This window comes from Capsella rubella, unplaced genomic scaffold, assembly GCF_000375325.1.
Source record: "Capsella rubella cultivar Monte Gargano unplaced genomic scaffold, Caprub1_0 scaffold_2, whole genome shotgun sequence".
Classification (NCBI taxonomy): domain Eukaryota; kingdom Viridiplantae; phylum Streptophyta; class Magnoliopsida; order Brassicales; family Brassicaceae; genus Capsella; species Capsella rubella.
The window spans coordinates 12,971,715-12,989,752 of record NW_006238922.1 but is presented as its reverse complement, the minus strand read 5'-3'; the positions used below and the strand labels follow the sequence as shown (position 1 = coordinate 12,989,752).

At 36.8% G+C, this 18,038-nt stretch overlaps 5 protein-coding genes across 6 annotated transcripts; 2 read left to right on the top strand and 3 right to left on the bottom strand.

Moving 5' to 3' along the window:
• Positions 1-796: 796 nt before the first annotated feature.
• On the top strand, positions 797-4,226 carry LOC17894654 (probable beta-D-xylosidase 7). Its single transcript, XM_006300709.2, has 5 exons — positions 797-1,296; positions 1,606-1,911; positions 2,303-2,472; positions 2,561-3,420; positions 3,519-4,226. Exons 1-5 carry the CDS (start codon positions 907-909, stop codon positions 4,097-4,099), a joined length of 2,307 nt encoding a protein of 768 aa, XP_006300771.1. The 5' UTR covers positions 797-906; the 3' UTR covers positions 4,100-4,226.
• A 903-nt stretch (positions 4,227-5,129) lies between these two features.
• Positions 5,130-8,143, top strand: LOC17896137 (probable beta-D-xylosidase 7). The gene is made up of 5 exons (XM_006301880.2): positions 5,130-5,516; positions 5,605-5,910; positions 6,332-6,501; positions 6,582-7,441; positions 7,540-8,143. Exons 1-5 carry the CDS (start codon positions 5,130-5,132, stop codon positions 8,118-8,120), a joined length of 2,304 nt encoding a protein of 767 aa, XP_006301942.1. The 3' UTR covers positions 8,121-8,143.
• Positions 8,144-8,146: 3 nt separating this feature from the next.
• Positions 8,147-10,225, bottom strand: LOC17896406 (2,3-bisphosphoglycerate-dependent phosphoglycerate mutase). 2 transcript variants are annotated; one of them, XM_006301116.2, is made up of 8 exons: positions 10,001-10,225; positions 9,595-9,829; positions 9,272-9,495; positions 9,074-9,192; positions 8,823-8,979; positions 8,652-8,753; positions 8,438-8,557; positions 8,147-8,345 (listed from the first exon to the last, which is right to left on the bottom strand). In XM_006301116.2, the coding sequence occupies exons 2-8, from the start codon at positions 9,812-9,814 to the stop codon at positions 8,298-8,300; spliced, it is 990 nt and encodes a 329-aa protein (XP_006301178.1). In that variant the 5' UTR covers positions 9,815-9,829; positions 10,001-10,225; the 3' UTR covers positions 8,147-8,297. The 2 variants fall into 2 exon arrangements, with proteins under 2 accessions (XP_006301178.1, XP_023643388.1); XM_023787620.1 differs by lacking the exon at positions 10,001-10,225 and adding an exon at positions 9,919-9,979.
• A 1,808-nt stretch (positions 10,226-12,033) lies between these two features.
• LOC17896570 (major pollen allergen Lol p 11) lies at positions 12,034-13,260 on the bottom strand. The gene is made up of 2 exons (XM_006302847.2): positions 12,948-13,260; positions 12,034-12,640 (listed from the first exon to the last, which is right to left on the bottom strand). The coding sequence occupies exons 1-2, from the start codon at positions 13,111-13,113 to the stop codon at positions 12,291-12,293; spliced, it is 516 nt and encodes a 171-aa protein (XP_006302909.1). The 5' UTR covers positions 13,114-13,260; the 3' UTR covers positions 12,034-12,290.
• A 3,349-nt stretch (positions 13,261-16,609) lies between these two features.
• LOC17895670 lies at positions 16,610-17,746 on the bottom strand. Its single transcript, XM_006302869.2, has 2 exons — positions 17,299-17,746; positions 16,610-17,075 (listed from the first exon to the last, which is right to left on the bottom strand). The coding sequence occupies exons 1-2, from the start codon at positions 17,625-17,627 to the stop codon at positions 16,916-16,918; spliced, it is 489 nt and encodes a 162-aa protein (XP_006302931.1). The 5' UTR covers positions 17,628-17,746; the 3' UTR covers positions 16,610-16,915.
• Positions 17,747-18,038: the final 292 nt, after the last annotated feature.

Below are 18,038 nucleotides of genomic sequence, written 5' to 3'. Positions count from 1 at the left end.
TCTTATTTATAACCACACATTTCTACAAACCTCTTCTCACCAAAACTTTTATTAATTGTTTGAAACTGACATATTTTATCCGGTCAAACTTAATTACGTGACCAGATAAAACTAGGATTAAGTCTATTATCGTGACAAATGGACAGAAATGATAAGTTAAGGTATATCAAATATTGTTATCCATTTTTCACTTAATGTGGTTGGTTGGACGGTTAATATGTTCATCTCATGTTCATTTTCCAACGATTCTTGTCTCTTGATTACCACCAAGACGTCTTATGGACTAAATGGGCTGTAGATACCGAATTACACTATAGAAAAAATATGCTAAAGCAAGAGCTTTTTGAAGAAACATAAATATTGGGTTTATATAGGCCCAAACGAAATTATTGAAAAGCAAAAAATTAAATCTTTAGGTCTCTCTGTACTCGGTTAGATATTGATGATATTAGATTTTTCTATTTTTTTAAAAACATTTTTTGTAATAAATCGATTTTTATAATGTTAGGTAAATAGTGGTGTATTAATATGGTTACTAGTATCAGAATTCACAGTATAAGTTTTGTTACGTTAATATATATTTAATTTTTATATTATAAGCTTGAATAAATTTCATTTTTGCTCAAAAAGGGAATTGTTAAGGATCATCATTATTATCATTAGTAAGATTCGTCAATTTTTTCTATATATTGAATAAAATTGCATAGTAATCAGAGATTAAATATTGGTTATCATTATTGAATGAAATATTCATTTGCTAGTAAATTAATGTAAATTATTAAATGGGTCTCAGCATTGGCTTTTCTTTTCGATGAATAGGGATAAATAATGAAATGGGTCAGCACTGTCACACTCTCCCACTAATCACTCAGCAGTTTCTCATCTCTCTTTCCTCATTTCCAAGCCATGTCTAAGCTGGTTCATCTTCTCCTGCTCCTCTTGTTCATCTTCCAAGCCGTCGACTCGGCTCCTCCGCCGCACGCGTGCGACCCTTCGAACCCAACCACGAAACTCTACCAGTTCTGCCGCACTGACCTCCGGATCAGAAACCGAGCGCATGATCTTGTCTCGAGGCTAACCATAGACGAGAAGATCTCGCAGCTGGTGAATACAGCTCCCGGGATACCGCGTCTCGGAGTTCCGGCGTACGAATGGTGGTCGGAGGCTTTACACGGCGTAGCCAATGTTGGTCCAGGAATCCGGTTTAACGGAACGGTTAGAGCAGCCACTAGTTTCCCTCAAGTCATCTTAACCGCTGCTTCATTCGACTCCTATGAATGGTTCCGCATTGCTCAAGTTCGTTTCTCTCTCTCTCTCTGTTTTTTCTCGTGTTTGATTTAATCAATTTAATAATCTGTCTTATGCTGGCACGAATTTAGATTTTTTTTTTTTTTGTTGAATTTTTGAGTTAACATTAAAGTAATTTCTAAGTTAAATCCATTTTCTTTTTAAAGATTAATAGGGCTGAACATAGTTTATGGTATTTATGGAACACTTATGTGAAGTTTGGAACTAAAACTTTTTGTTATGTTATAGGCTTTTTTTATAAAAATTATTGGAAAAAATAGTAAATGAGAAAGCATTTTGTTGTATTGAGGTATTCAGGTAATAGGAAAGGAAGCAAGAGGAGTGTACAACGCAGGACAAGCCAATGGGATGACATTTTGGGCACCAAACATTAACATTTTCAGAGATCCACGGTGGGGAAGAGGCCAAGAGACTCCCGGCGAGGATCCTATGATGACCGGATCTTACGCCGTGGCTTACGTCAGAGGACTCCAAGGTGACTCTTTCGACGGTCGTAAAGTTCTCTCCGGCGCTCATCTCCAAGCATCCGCTTGTTGTAAGCATTTCACAGCCTACGATCTTGACCGTTGGAAAGGTATCACTCGCTACGTTTTCAATGCTCAGGTAAATTTATTGACTAATTTCTCCGCTTACTTCACTTTTTTCATTACTATCTTTTGACCATCTTTTCCATTTTTGATTTGTTTCTTTTTTTTTTATATATTCTAAAGTGTGGTCTCAAAAGTAGAAATGTTACATAATGCCGTTTTTATAGTTTATAAGTGATTTCTTTGATTGCACTCTTTATGTCTTGTCATGGATATGCTAATCTTTATGTCTTGTCATGAATATGTACGTTAATTGTCATTAGATATATCTAATCTTCATGTTGATATTCTGACGTGGACTATGAGTGGCATCGAGTCTTTCGAAATAGAAACAAAATTAAATTGAAGTTTCTTTTTAAAATTAACCAAGATTTAATAATCTAATTTATTGAGTTTCTTTTGTTAAGGTGAGTTTGGCTGACCTTGCCGAGACGTACCAACCACCGTTCAAGAAGTGCGTAGAAGAAGGCCGAGCCAGTGGCATTATGTGTGCTTATAACCGAGTCAACGGCATTCCCTCTTGCGCTGACCCCAATCTCTTGACTCACACCGCTCGTGGCCTTTGGCGTTTCCGCGGGTTCCTTCCTCTCTGCTTGCTTATACTTGCTTCTTTTAACACCATTTTTATTTGCTAAAACAAAACCGTCTCTGTGTTTTCTTTTCAGATATATCACTTCAGATTGTGACGCTGTCTCAATCATCTATGATGCTCAAGGCTACGCCAAATCCCCTGAAGACGCCGTCGCTGGCGTCCTCAAAGCTGGCATGGACGTAAACTGTGGATCATACTTACAGAAACACACTAAATCAGCTCTTCAACAAAAGAAAGTGTCGGAATCTGATATTGACAGAGCTCTGCTCAATCTTTTCTCTGTTAGGATTCGTCTCGGTCTCTTTAACGGCGATCCGACCAAACTGCCTTATGGAAACATCAGTCCTAAGGACGTTTGCTCACCGGCTCATGAAGCTTTAGCACTCGACGCTGCTCGTAACGGTATAGTTCTCTTGAAGAACAATCTTAAACTCCTTCCTCTCTCCAAAAGTTCTTCGTCGTTAGCTGTAATCGGCCCAAACGCTAACGCCGCTAGAACGCTTCTCGGAAACTATGCTGGTCCGCCTTGCAAGACTGTGACTCCTCTTGACGCCTTACGTGGTTACGTTAAAAACGCTGTTTACCACCAAGGATGTGATGCCGTGGTTTGCTCCAACGCTGACATTAATCAAGCTGTTGCAATCGCGAGAAACGCTGATCATGTGGTCTTGATCATGGGACTAGACCAGACTCAAGAGAAAGAAGACCTGGATCGCGTTAGCCTTACTCTTCCCGGGAAGCAACAAGACCTCATAACGAGCGCTGCAAATGCGGCCAAGAAACCGGTGGTTCTGGTTCTGATATGTGGTGGTCCTGTTGATGTCTCATTTGCTACGAATAACGATAAAATCGGAAGCATTATATGGGCTGGTTATCCTGGAGAGGCTGGAGGTATTGCTCTTGCTGAAATCATTTTTGGAGATCACAATCCCGGTGAGTCTTTCTTCTTCTTCTTCTTCTTCTTCTTCAACAAATAGTAGTGAAAGAGTTTCTCTGTTTTGATATCTATTATACACTCTTGTGGTGTTTAGGAGGGAGATTACCTGTGACTTGGTATCCTCAGAGCTTTGTGAATGTAAAGATGACAGACATGAGAATGCGCTCTGCAACTGGATATCCAGGAAGGACTTACAAATTCTACAAAGGCCCCAAAGTGTTTGAGTTTGGACATGGTCTAAGCTATTCAAAATACTCTTACCGGTTCAAGAATCTGCCTGAAACCAAACTCTACTTAAACCAATCTAAAGCTCTTCTCAACTCGGATTCTGTTAGATACGCTCTGGTTTCAGAAATGGAGAAAGAAGCTTGCAATGTAGCTAAGACTAAGGTCACTGTTACGGTGGAGAATCAAGGGGAGATGGCAGGAAAACATCCGGTGCTGATGTTTGCACGGCACGAGAGAGGAGGAGAAGACGGGAAACGCGCAGAGAAACAGCTGGTCGGGTTTAAGAGCATTGTGCTAAGTAATGGAGAGAAAACGGAGATAGAGTTTGAGATCGGTCTTTGTGAACATTTGAGTAGAGCTAATGAAGTTGGAGTTATGGTCGTTGAAGAAGGAAAGTATTTCCTAACCGTTGGAGATTCAGAGCTTCCTTTTACTCTTTATGTCTGATTCTGTATATGTATCTTCTTAAACATATAAAAAGTCACTTTGAATTGGCTTTTTTTTTTTTTTTTTAATCTGAAATAACATGCAATGAAATTGGATTAAACTGAATAAAATATTTAAATTTGGAGGCTTGCAAAATAATCTTATTCATAAAAACTGTGAATCATTATCAAAACAATGTGGAAAAAGTTGTATTTTTATTATACATATAATTATGTAATAATTGTTTTTTAAAAAGATACGATTATATAAAGATATTGGAAAAATATTTGAGAGAATGAAACTGAAAAAATAAGAAAATAATATTTTGAATTTCCGAGGGAGAAATTTTAGGAAAATTTGTTAAATGTGATTATTATTGGTTTTAAAATTTTTAAATAAACAATAAATACAAGTGACATTTAGTTTTAAATAAACTCAAATTTCTAGAAAATTTTCAAATACAGATGTAAAAATGTTATAATATATTAAATAACTGTAATTTTTATTTACAAATATATCGACGATAAAATTATTATTTAAAAACTAAAATTCGTTTATAACATATATATTTTAAGTTTTATTTGAATATGTAAAAGTTTGATATAATAATTTTAAATTTAATCCGTGAGAATTATTATAATGTTGATGTTATATTTTATTATCATATGATTAAATTGAAAAGATTGACCAATTATAAAGAAAAATTGTTCAGCTAATTGATCTTCTATGTGAGGGAGGAATTAAATGAATGTTATTCAATCTTATTTGTTCAACTCATTGATCTTCTATGTGAGGGAGGAATGAATTGAATGTTATTCAATATTTTTTGTTCAACTCATATTTTTCAATTTATTCATGTTAATGCAGCCATTTCCACTCTTAAAATTAGTCAACATAGGAAAATTTTGGGTCAATTATTAATTGTAATTATTTATATGTTGAATAAAAAATCATTTGCTATACAAATGGCAAATTAAGGTAAACGGGTTATCATAAGAAGACTCTTGTCACACTCATCAGTTTCTCATCTCTCTTTCCGCATTGCGAAGCCATGTCTCAACTGGTCATTCTTCTGCCCCTGTTGTTCATCTTCCAAGTCGTCGACTCAGCTCCTCCGCCGCATGCTTGTGACCCTTCAAACCCAGCAACGAAACTCTACCAGTTCTGCCGCACTGACCTCCAAATCAGTAATCGTGCGCATGATCTTGTCTCGAGGCTAACCGTAGACGAGAAGATCTCGCAGCTGGTGAATACGGCTCCCGGGATACCGCGTCTCGGAGTTCCGGCGTACGAATGGTGGTCGGAGGCTTTGCACGGCATAGCCTATACCGGTCCAGGAACCTGGTTTAACGGAACGGTTAAAGCAGCCACTAGTTTCCCTCAAGTCATTTTAACCGCTGCTTCATTCGACTCATATGAATGGTTCCGCATTGGTCAAGTTCGTTTCTCTCTTTCAATCTCTCTCTCTCTCTTTTTTCTCGTATTATTTCTCCTGAGAATGTGTTTCGTTGTATTGAGATTTTTAGGCAATAGGAGAGGAAGCAAGAGGTATGTACAACGCAGGGCAAGCCAATGGGATGACATTTTGGGCACCAAACATTAACATTTTCAGAGATCCACGGTGGGGAAGAGGCCAAGAGACTCCCGGCGAGGATCCTACGATGACCGGATCTTACGCCGTGGCTTACGTCAGAGGACTGCAAGGTGACTCTTTCGACGGTCGTAAAGTTCTCTCCGGCGCTCATCTCCAAGCCTCCGCTTGTTGTAAGCATTTCACAGCCTACGATCTTGACCGTTGGAAAGGTGTCACTCGCTACGTTTTCAATGCTCAGGTAAATAAACTAGTTTTCATTTTTTCCATTTTTTATTTGTATAATTTTATTCTTAAGTGTGGTAAAGGTAGAATTTTTACATAATGCCAGTTTTATAGTTTATAAATGGTTAATTTCTTTCATCGCACTCTTTATGTCTTGTCATGAATATGTGCTTATCTTTATGTCTTGTCACGATTATGTATGTTAATTATCATTATATATCTAATCTTCATGTTGACATTCTGACGTGGACTACGGTTTACATCGAGTCTTTGAAATTAGAAACAGAAATAAATTGAAGGTCACAAAATATCTCTTAAATTAAAATTAACGAGTATATAATATAGTAGTAAATTAAACTTTTTTTTTTTGTCATCTATAAAACTTAATTAATGATGATACAATAATCAAATTTATTGAGTTTTATTTTATTTTTAAGGTGAGTTTGGCTGACATGGCGGAGACGTACCAACCACCGTTCAAGAAGTGCGTAGAAGAAGGCCGAGCCACTTGCATCATGTGTGCTTACACCCGAGTCAACGGCATTCCCTCTTGCGCTGACCCCAATCTCTTGACTCACACCGTTCGTGGCCTCTGGGGTTTCCGCGGGTTCGCTCCTCTCTGCTTCTTTTAACGTACACCACTCTTATTTGCTAAAACAAATCTGTCTCTGTTTTTTTGTTTTTCAGATATATCGCTTCAGATTGTGACGCTGTCTCACTCATCTATGAAGCTCAAGGCTACGCCAAATCCCATGAAGACGCCGTCGGTGACGTCCTTAAAGCTGGCATGGACGTAAACTGTGGATCATACCTACAGAAACACACCAAATCAGCTCTTCAACAAAAGAAAGTGTCGGAATCTGATATTGACAGAGCTCTGCTCAATCTTTTCTCTGTTAGGATTCGTCTCGGTCTCTTTAACGGCGATCCGACCAAACTGCCTTATGGAAACATCAGTCCTAAGGACGTTTGCTCACCGGCTCATGAAGCTTTAGCACTCGACGCTGCTCGTAACGGTATAGTTCTCTTGAAGAACAATCTTAAACTCCTTCCTCTCTCCAAAAGTTCTTCGTCGTTAGCTGTAATCGGCCCAAACGCTAACGCCGCTAGAACGCTTCTCGGAAACTATGCTGGTCCGCCTTGCAAGACTGTGACTCCTCTTGACGCCTTACGTGGTTACGTTAAAAACGCTGTTTACCACCAAGGATGTGATGCCGTGGTTTGCTCCAACGCTGACATTAATCAAGCTGTTGCAATCGCGAGAAACGCTGATCATGTGGTCTTGATCATGGGACTAGACCAGACTCAAGAGAAAGAAGACCTGGATCGCGTTAGCCTTACTCTTCCCGGGAAGCAACAAGACCTCATAACGAGCGCTGCAAATGCGGCCAAGAAACCGGTGGTTCTGGTTCTGATATGTGGTGGTCCTGTTGATGTCTCATTTGCTACGAATAACGATAAAATCGGAAGCATTATATGGGCTGGTTATCCTGGAGAGGCTGGAGGTATTGCTCTTGCTGAAATCATTTTTGGAGATCACAATCCCGGTGAGTCTTTCTTCTTCTTCTTCTTCTTCTTCTTCAACAAATAGTAGTGAAAGAGTTTCTCTGTTTTGATATCTATTATACACTCTTGTGGTGTTTAGGAGGGAGATTACCTGTGACTTGGTATCCTCAGAGCTTTGTGAATGTAAAGATGACAGACATGAGAATGCGCTCTGCAACTGGATATCCAGGAAGGACTTACAAATTCTACAAAGGCCCCAAAGTGTTTGAGTTTGGACATGGTCTAAGCTATTCAAAATACTCTTACCGGTTCAAGAATCTGCCTGAAACCAAACTCTACTTAAACCAATCTAAAGCTCTTCTCAACTCGGATTCTGTTAGATACGCTCTGGTTTCAGAAATGGAGAAAGAAGCTTGCAATGTAGCTAAGACTAAGGTCACTGTTACGGTGGAGAATCAAGGGGAGATGGCAGGAAAACATCCGGTGCTGATGTTTGCACGGCACGAGAGAGGAGGAGAAGACGGGAAACGCGCAGAGAAACAGCTGGTCGGGTTTAAGAGCATTGTGCTAAGTTACGGAGAGAAAGCGGAGATGGAGTTTGAGATTGGTCTTTGTGAACATTTGAGCAGAGCTAATGAAGTTGGAGTTATGGTTGTTGAAGAGGGAAAATATTTCCTAACCGTTGGAGATTCAGAGCTTCCTCTTACTGTTAATGTCTGATTCTGAATCTAAAAACATATAAAAAGTCAAGTTGAATTGGCTTTTTTTTTTTTAATATTTGAAATAACATGCAATGAATCTAATACATATTTAAACTGTTCCTGATTGTTTTGTCACTACATAGCTAAGCAAGTAAAACACAAAAAGAACTGATTTTCGGTTTATTTCTGGAAGACATTATTTAAGGGACGCCTCATCAAGCTTCTCTCTGTATTGTGCCAATCTCTGGAACCAAGAAGCATTATATCAGCAAACTCATACTAATGGAGATAAAGAAGATCGAATCAGTTGGTTTAGTTTAGCTTGGTTCGGTTTACCTTCGTATAAGCATAGACACCAGCTTCAGTAGGACCAACCGGGCTTCCTCGTTTCATGAACTTTCCTTCTTTGAAGATATAGAGCAATGGTATACCCGTTGATAGGTCTAGAGTTGTAACCTGAGAAACAGAAAGAATAGGTTTCAGCAGATCCGCAAACACATTGATCAAAATGACTCAATTCTGAACTAGAACCAGATTGTTTGGTTACTACCTCTTGAGAAGTTAAATCGTCTAGATACATAATGATAGATCGCAATGAGTTCCCATGAGCAGCAATCATTACGTTATTTCCAGATGCAAGCTCTGGTTTGATCTGCATAAGGATTAGACATCAGCAAAAGGATTAAGTTAAGGGAAAAATAGAAGAATCTCTCATTCATACGTTGTCTTCGAAATAAGCAACTGCTCTCTCAGCGCACATCTCCAAACTCTCGCCTTTAGGAGGAGGAATTTCGTAACTCCTACGCCATTCGTGAACTTGTTGTGTCCCGTATCTTTCCGCTGTTTCTTTCTTGTTCAAACCCTGCAATTCTCCATACCTAACTCAAGAAAAAAAAGAGTTGGAACTTTCCTATAATTCAAATTTGTCTAGTGTACACATAACAAACACAAGAGAAGTGGCATTTGGTTTACATTCTCTCATTCAGCTGCCAAGCCGCTATGACGGGGATAGATTGTTTTCTAGTTTCTTCGCTGAACACATGACTCCAAGTTTTCGCCTTTACACTCTCATTGTGCAAGATGATCGGAACCTAGAGAGAAACCAACACAAGTCAAATAAAGAAATTTCCAGAAAAAACCAAAGATGAAACCTTAAGATCTATTTGTAACCTTCTTGCGGCGATGCTGAGTCATAGCAAGCATTGCGGTCATCTGAGCACGGATCAAAGATGAAGTGAAGATCAAATCTACAGGAATGTTGCTAATCTTCTTGCCAGCTTCAATAGCTTCTCCCACACCTTTCTGAGTCAATGGCACATCAACACAACCCGTGAACAGATTCTTCTCATTCCATAACGATTCTCCATGCCTAATCAATATTAAGGCAGCTTCATCTAAACACATAGGAAAACAAGTACACTTAATTCAACGTTTTTCTTCTCCATCACTCTTTTTTTCTTTCTCTTAATATATAATGAGACAAAGCAGCATACTGGATTTCTTCTTGGATTCAAAAGGTTTGTTCTTGGAAGGAGACAGGACAGTATTGCCAATGACAGAAACCTGAGATGATGCAGTTGCTTCAATCTTGAATCTTTTTGGTATAAAATTCATTGGTACATTCAAAGGCTCCTTAAGAAACTGAGAAGCTCTGAAAGGTCTATGAGAGACGGTAGACCCGATCGCTTGGTGAGACATAGTCGTAGAAGCCATTTTGCCAGATATTCCCTAAAAATCATAAGGGTTTTTAATTCTACAAACATAGCAACAAACAAGAATCTTAAAAGCAAAGTGGCTAAAGATCTCAAATTCGATACCCAAAATCACATTCTATACTTTGGCATTAACAAATTGGATGAAGAGGGGAAATTGAAAAATCGAATGCTGAAACATACAAACCTGTTCTAAATGGCGACGAAACCAAAGATGGAGAAGAAAAGGGACAAATGAGAATTGATTGAGAGTACACGTCGATGATTACAGTAAATCCTACCTAACTAAATGTTTGATTCAAAAGATCGAAGCTTTTTATATAGTGGGAGTTGTGGCGAGAATGAAAAAATCTCTCCTTTATGGCTTTTACGTGTAGGAAAGAGACAAGTTGAAATGGGAACACGACGAGAGGGTTGTTGTTGTTGTTGTTGAAGGAGGCGTTTTGACGTTTTTTATTTTTTTGGGTCGATTTGGTTTCGTATTTAATTGTTTAGGGTTTATTATTTGCTTGTTGTGTAGCTTTCTTGACGGCGACGAACTGGGTTTGACATTTGGCAATTTCCAGTTATATGTTTCAGCCTTTCAGGTTTCTGCCTTACTTGGTTGGCCCTTTCTGCAAATCTCGTGATTCTTGTTTGTTTTTGGTTATTTCATTTATTTTATTATTTATATTTTTCGAGTTTTTTTTTTCTATCTTTTACAACAATTATGCACAAATAACTACAATTATAGTTTGATTATATGCCTGTTAGTTTTTGTCTGCAATTGCTGACATTCTAATGTTATATACAATTTTGAATTAATAGTAAGTCATACAAAGTCTTCAGAGATTGATTATTACGAACATATGGTTTAGTTGTAATTGTCACAAGAAGGCATGAATTTTTTTCCTTTTTTAATAGATTTATGGCACAAACAAAATATAGAAAATTATTGTGAACATATTATTATTTTACAGAAGAAAGGTGAATCTTTGATCTCTCTAATCTAATTACTTGGTGTGCTGATGATATAAAGACCTACATAAGCTCTCTTTTTTCTTCTTAAGTTTAATACTGTTATATGGGTATATTTTGAGTTTGGTGATGCAGAGGGGTTGGTCAATGTGAAATAAAGTTTGCTTTTGAGTTTTTTACCCCAACAACCATTTTGTGATGAATGATGATGGCATAATTTGCGTATAATGTAGGTGTTTTTTTTTTTTGCTCAATTCTTATAGAGGCCCATCAAAGTCCATCAATATCTTTGTTTTAGATGGATAAGAGGGTGTATACTTTGTTGTAGCCTAACTATATGGAAAGACTGAATTGAGTTTATTTTTGTCATGGACGTTTTTTACTTTTTAGTTTATTAACATCAGAACTAGTAATGGTTTTTAGTAAATTGCCATTACTAAAGAAGATTCTAGGCAAAGGGTTTTAAAAAAAAAAAAGGAAACAGTAAGTCAGTAACTAAACTAGAAAGAAATATGCAACTAGAACAAAATAGAAAGTTTTTTACCCAAACCTAAATAACGGCTAGATTATCACCGAACCTAAACACTCTTGTCAGTCAACTTATATATAGAGGGAGAGAAAGATGCAGTTACATGGCTCTGCTCTTGAATTTTTTGTTTATAACGATTCTCTTGTTGGTTTGCTTCTATTTCGTCTTTCATTTCTTAGAGTATTCATTGTTAGATTTGTTCCTATCCTCTTTTCGAAATCTTCACCAAAGCACAGACCATAGAAGAGGCAGAGAGGCGTGAATTGGAAGATGATGACTGCTCTTATTCCTTTGTTTTAGAATCAAGGAATGGTGATGGTTGAAAAGCGTGAATGGATCCGACACTACGAAGAGGGAAGATGTGAGGAGCTGGATCAAGAAGATATGAACAGCAGCTTTCTCACATCAGTCACGTTTGGAGACGTCAGAAACATCTCATCTTATTCAGCCCAGCAAACAGTAAAAGATTTTCAACCTTTTAAATAGTCACAAAGCCCATGAAGAAACTGAGGTCGATTTCTACTCATCATTTTTTTTTTTGGGCTTGGTCTGGGAGTTGTTAGTTCTCTTCTTTTGATGCTTCGTTTTATTTTCTTTGTTCTGTTCCTTCTTTCAATGAGAAAACTAAGAAGAGCACCTTAATTACTTGTATAATTAGTACCAGTTACGCCTGCATAATATATACCAAGCTAGGATCAATGGAACCTCACTAATCACTATACCAAGCCAGGATCGGACGAAGAATGAAGAGTATTTTTAATAATAAAAGACATTTCCAGAGCAAGGAAATGACACATCAACATATAAGAAGACGCTTACACAAACAGAGTGTCTCCGATCACCAGAGTCATCATCATCTTCTTCTAAGACCAAATAAGTAAAATCAAACAAATACAAATATATCTCTCCTTCGTTACCCGAAACTCTCAACTCATTAAATGATGAAAACAGCAAATCATAAAAGATTAAATTATAGAGAGAGAGTTATTATTCAGAGATGGCTTTTAATATCATCCTCGTCTTCATCAACCATGTACTTCTGGAAGAGTGCAGAGCAGAAGACATCACTGACTTCTTTCTCGAATCCCATGTTGTTAGCATGCCTGATCTGCGAGGCGATGCCACTGTAATGGTTCAAGATCACGCGGGACTGCTCGCGTCCGACGGAGATTTTGCCGCAGGTTTTGTCAGAGCTTTTGACAAGCATAACGTCGCACATCTCGTCTTTGTGATCTTCGTGGACAATGAACTTGTAGTATCCTTGTTTGTCTGATACAGCTTCGTCTGAGTAAGTCTCCTCCATTGTCTGTCTGTGTTTGCACACAAGCTTCACAGTCGCACCTGTTATATGTATATTTAGCAAAAACAACCATTACCACCACCACCCCAATCAAGATCTGTGAACTTGATAATGAAATTTCTTGAACAAATCAATGAAAAAGGCCAGATCTAGAGCAAAAGCAGTTAAAACTAAGAGCGTAGAGGATCAAAACTATAAGTAAACCACTAAGATCCAACAAATCCAAGATTCAGAACTTAGATCTAAAAACTAATCCACTAGAATCAAAATACTTAAAGACAGTGTTAACTTTTGAAATTGTTCAGATCTCGAAGCAAGAACTAAGGATTTAAAGAGAGATTGACGTACCGGGGATGAAGTAGGAGGATTCAGGAGTCTCGAAGCCGAACTTGCAAGTGTCACAGTAAGTGCGACCTTGAACCACCATTGTATTCTTACCAATTCTTCCCCTCCTTGCCGCCATGGCAATCGCCGGCAAAATACAAAGAACCAACAACATCACCAGTTTCGCCATTTTCGTGAGAGAGAGAGAGAGAGAGAGAGAGAGAGAGCAATGGATTTGTTGGGGTGAGAGAAGGAAGGAAGCAAATGAAGAAGATAGTGAGAGAAATTTAAGAGTGGAGCGAATCTAGGCAAAAAAGAGCCAAGAAGATGAAAAGCGCGTGAGATTTAAACCCCACACACCCACCGTTAACTAGAAAAATAAACTACTATTGTATTAATCTGGGGGGGTGTTTTATTAGTATGATCGCAATTTTAGTATGAGAAGAGGGGCTTTTTCGTCAGGTTAGTATATGAATATGGTTACGTGGCGTTTTCTGATTGGATAGATAAAGAGTTTGGCAAAAGAAAAGAAAAAAGGCGGTGCGTTAGCGTGATTGCAGCTGGATCGTAGTAATACTCGTATCTGTCGGTGCTCACATGTCAAAGAAAAGCATCAAACCAAAAATTAAATGTTCACTACCTTTTTTATAATGCAGAACAAAATTAAGAAAAGGCCAAAACAAATGATAATTATTTGAGATTACCAACAAAAAAAAAAAAAGAGTTAAATCCTTTGGACCTCTCATTGGCCCATTTATAAGTTTTGGCCCATTATGGCACTTTAGCCTTTATGTGTTGGATCACTAATTTATTCATTCTCCTAAAACTCTTGGGCTTTGAAATGAGAAACTTTTGTTGGTTATCAACACAGTTGCATTTTGCAAGTTTGTGATAAGATATCACACATGCCTTTTATTTGGGAGCTTATTAATTTCGAAGTTCTTACCACACATATATGTTTTATATGTTTTCAAGTGAGCTAAGATCTATAAGTTGCAAAACCAGACTTAAGCGAATCATAGTATATAACGAGTGTGTGACATAATACCCTAATTGTGTGGTTTACCTATATGATTTGAGGAAAATATAAAGATTGATAGGTGTCATCGATATGGGATACAAACTACAATGTCCAAATACGTTTTTACGTAGTATCTTCCAATAGTGAAAGCATGTTTTGGAATCATCACACTCCTATCTAATCGCAGGTCGTCTAAAGACAAACGCCATAAGACTTATACTACATATCCTATCCTATACGTAATTACGTATTTTTAAAAACCATTCTAGTGCTTTGTGTGGTTGTGAAATTAAATAGAGCTCATGTTTTAATTATTATACAGAAAAATATGTGAGGGGACTTTTTATACGACCTATAAGCAAGTGGGGCATGAAAGTATAATATCTAAAATCAGATCAAGAATGTAACTGAGAGATACCAATTGAGTATGTTTTTTTGTTTTATGTATCACTCTTAATAAATATATACATACGTGAGATTATTGTTAAAGTCCAATTTAAGAAATAAATGAACTGTTTAGAAAAGCTATAAACATATGTGATTCGGACCCTCCCATGAGCTGTTCTTCCCACTTGTCTTTGCTTAATTTGGATGGAACAATTCGATCCGCAATTTATAAAACGGGCCGACACTACTGATGGATAGATAGATCTAAATAAAAATAATGAAAGATGAAAAATTAAAATCAAAGTTTGACATAAAGGCGTAATAACTAACATGCGTGAGTGTTATTTTAGTGTGTTGTCGTAATTCAAACGGAAAGAAACATACGGCAGTGCTTTAGATGTGATTAAGTTTAATTAATATCAAAGCTCGACGACTGTAATGAAACTCCTAAGCCACTAATGCCATTAAATAAAATACAACTTTAGCCTTTCTCAAGTGTACTTAACCTTGTATTATATCATTAAGTACCCTATATTAGACTCGAAGTAAAAAGGATCAATGCCATTTATTGTGTATTGTACAACTGGATTAACAAAATTTAAATAATGGATTGGTATATTCGCACGTGTAATCCTGATATTCTTATCCCCATACTTGCGAATTTCTTTCTAAAGAAAATTAGCAGTAGAGCCATAGAGTAACGAGACAAGTTCTTATTTCTTGTCCCCTCCTAAAAAACAAAAACCACATACATTAACACCAAGAAATATATAGCACAAACTCTATTTTATTTGGTTAGCCAACGCTTTGTTCTGAGTTGTTATCTCATACTTCTGTTTAGCCATACGATCATTTTGTCAAAATATGCATCCTTGTGTTAGCTCATACTTCTCTTTATAACCAAATGGTCATTTTGTGAAAGTATGTATGCATCCTTGTGTTAACTCTGTCCCTTTTGGAAAGCTCAGATTAGAAATATACAATTCCTAGAAGTTAGAACTTTCATCACAATGGATACATGCAATATATAATAACGAATCATTTCTGGAGGCTATTATTCTCAGTTTCGAACCATCTGCTTTGGTCGAGAAAGATGCCAAACAATCTTCCAAAATATAGATATTCAGAGTTCTTTAAATAGACATTTTTAATTTAGTTTTTAAAAAAACATAATTAGACAGCTTTTGTTTCGTAAAACAATGATTAAGGAGCGTGAATGCTAGGTTGGAGAGGTCAAAAGGGACGTTGGAATTCAGATAGTTGGCCAAATTTGATGCTGACACATGCCAATTTGGCCAAGTGGGTGTATTATATATTCTATTTACTCTCACTTAAATACCTTAAAAATGTTTATTATCAACTTGCTATGACAAAGTTTATTCACAAAGCAATCTTACAATACGTTGTGATGTAAAATTTCTTATATACATATAGATGATCGTTAATACGTTTTGCTACAACAAAGATTGTTTTCTTTTGCTGCTAATTAAGACTTTATATGCTTAGATATTTGTATAATGTTTTAAATAGAGTATGCATACAACAAAGTGGAAAAATGGTTGCGTTAGTCATCATCTCGTTTAAAAATAAGTTACTTTCCAAAAGTTTGTATTTTTCTAAGTGTTTACCAAAAGTTTTAAAACAAATGGGGTGGGGAACACTGAACACACAAGGAAAAAATGTCATTAGGAATCTGTCAAAAACTGTAACGAACTTTAAAGACAACAAAGAAAGAAAAGAAAGAAAGAAAAAAGAGAGAATCTATTAAAATTTTCTATTGGTGGGAAACTGGGACCATGCTGATTAAGCATGAGATTCCTGACTCGATCAGCATCGTATTTTTTAGTTAAACATTTGTTCTATTTTAATTTTACAATATGATTTATAAGTTATATATATAATTCATATACGATCAAACAACTTATATATATGTATACATTTGTGTATAAAAAGTACATAAAGGCAACAGCCAGTACAAACTTATACATCAACTTTAAGTTGACCTAGTTTGAAATTTTTTGGAACTAATTCTCCACTATAATAAACATTATTCATCACAGGTTTAATGTTTGTGTTTTCAGGAAACAAAAAAAAAAAACAAAGAAGAAGAAATATTTCTTCGTAATCTCCGATGATGTTATAGAACCTATGATACATAAATTATTACAGCTAGTTTCTTCAATTTCAATTTGTTTTTATCGTTGATTCTAAAGAAAATCTTGCTGACTTGCTCCAATCTCCTAAAATGAAACCTCACCCACATAAATTCATTGCAAAAAATACGTAATCTTAAATTGTTTCTCATTAAGTAGTTGATAAAGAGACAAGTCTCACATACATTTGATTTTTCTTATTTCATATAGATCAAAACTTGTAACACTTGAACCCTCGGGAAAATCATCTAATTTCAACCACAACAACACACGAGGGTGATTAACACGGTTAATCAATCACAGTTAATTAATCGCATAATGCTTTATATATGTATCACCCATCATAATCATATACAAACACATAGCAAACCAACACATATATTATATAGAGCTATATATATATATGTGAAAATGGGGTGGGGTGGGGGGGATTACACTGCGGCTGCGGCTCTTCCTTTGCCGGGCTTCGCTCTCGCCGGGGCTGCCACGGCCGCTGTTTCTTTCACCGGCGCTGATTTACCCTTCTCTTTCCTCTCATCTTGTGCCATTTGCTCTTGTCTACACTCTGAGCTACAAAAGGCCTTATCTCCCCTGCCATTTTAATCACACACAATTTATCATTAATTAGTAATCCAACACTCCATCATATTAAGTAAATATCATAATTCATTCAAATAAGCTAAATCTGATGTTATTTGAAGGCACATATATATATATATCAATGTAAGTATTACGTCACGTATGCAAAATTTACCAGCAATAAAAAGTATATGTTATGAAATTTTACTACAATCAAGATTTGAGTATAGTATACCTATACATGTAGATGTCACGGCCAGGAACAAGAAGACGTTCGCAAAGCGAGCAAGATCTCAAGAAATGTCCAGCGTCGGAGAAATCGCCAGAGTGTCTCCTCGGGTTACCTCTAGGTGAGACCATAGACAAGAGCCGTTGATCTAAGAACCCACGGTTTTGATCAGCGGCTGGTGTTACTAGTTGACCGTTGGAAACGTACGGTCCTACGGCAGTTGGATTCTGTTGATCTGATGGCTCTGATTCGCTGGGAAGGTTCAGATCGAACTTTATCTCTGATAGACTTGTGGTTCTGTTAATCGGTGGACGCTGTCTCTTTCCGAGCAACATCGTATAACTTTTTGTGTGTGTGTGAGTGTGCTCTGTTTCTTTGCGATATGAAGCTCTGAACAGAGCAAATCTTGAGAGAAAAAGAGAGAGGGAAGAGGGAAGAGGAGGGAGTGAGGAAGGAGAAGAGACAGGGAAGATAAAGAAGAACCATAAACTGAGGACTCAATCTACACCGTTGATTTATCTCATCTTAGTTATGTTCTCGTCACGATACTGCCACGTCATGATTCTGAACATTTATTTTTCAAAAAGAACATTTTATTGGCATTAATTCTGTTTGTACTTTCTAATAATGTAATAATGTTAGTTGGTCGAACTTGGTTAAAAAAAAAAAGACATTTGCATGGTGTAGATGATTTTCAAAATGTGTTTCTTATCATTTTATATGTGTCTTACGTAAGATATATTTAT

What these genes read in the sequence shown, in the direction of transcription:
- LOC17896570 (XM_006302847.2), bottom strand. Translation starts at nt 13,113, where the DNA reads ATGGCGAAACTGGTGATGTTGTTGGTTCTTTGTATTTTGCCGGCGATT. An exon ending in ATCCTCCTACTTCATCCCCG is followed by an intron (nt 12,641 to 12,947) that starts GTACGTCAATCT and finishes TACATATAACAG; the next exon opens with GTGCGACTGTGAAGCTTGTG.
- LOC17894654 (XM_006300709.2), top strand. Translation starts at nt 907, where the DNA reads ATGTCTAAGCTGGTTCATCTTCTCCTGCTCCTCTTGTTCATCTTCCAA. An exon ending in GGCCTTTGGCGTTTCCGCGG is followed by an intron (nt 2,473 to 2,560) that starts GTTCCTTCCTCT and finishes TTTTCTTTTCAG; the next exon opens with ATATATCACTTCAGATTGTG. An exon ending in TTTTGGAGATCACAATCCCG is followed by an intron (nt 3,421 to 3,518) that starts GTGAGTCTTTCT and finishes TGTGGTGTTTAG; the next exon opens with GAGGGAGATTACCTGTGACT.
- LOC17895670 (XM_006302869.2), bottom strand. Translation starts at nt 17,627, where the DNA reads ATGTTGCTCGGAAAGAGACAGCGTCCACCGATTAACAGAACCACAAGT. An exon ending in CGTGACATCTACATGTATAG is followed by an intron (nt 17,076 to 17,298) that starts GTATACTATACT and finishes TTAAAATGGCAG; the next exon opens with GGGAGATAAGGCCTTTTGTA.
- LOC17896137 (XM_006301880.2), top strand. Translation starts at nt 5,130, where the DNA reads ATGTCTCAACTGGTCATTCTTCTGCCCCTGTTGTTCATCTTCCAAGTC. An exon ending in GGCCTCTGGGGTTTCCGCGG is followed by an intron (nt 6,502 to 6,581) that starts GTTCGCTCCTCT and finishes TTTGTTTTTCAG; the next exon opens with ATATATCGCTTCAGATTGTG. An exon ending in TTTTGGAGATCACAATCCCG is followed by an intron (nt 7,442 to 7,539) that starts GTGAGTCTTTCT and finishes TGTGGTGTTTAG; the next exon opens with GAGGGAGATTACCTGTGACT.
- LOC17896406 (XM_006301116.2), bottom strand. Translation starts at nt 9,814, where the DNA reads ATGGCTTCTACGACTATGTCTCACCAAGCGATCGGGTCTACCGTCTCT. An exon ending in TGAATCCAAGAAGAAATCCA is followed by an intron (nt 9,496 to 9,594) that starts GTATGCTGCTTT and finishes CTATGTGTTTAG; the next exon opens with ATGAAGCTGCCTTAATATTG. An exon ending in CTCAGCATCGCCGCAAGAAG is followed by an intron (nt 9,193 to 9,271) that starts GTTACAAATAGA and finishes GTTTCTCTCTAG; the next exon opens with GTTCCGATCATCTTGCACAA.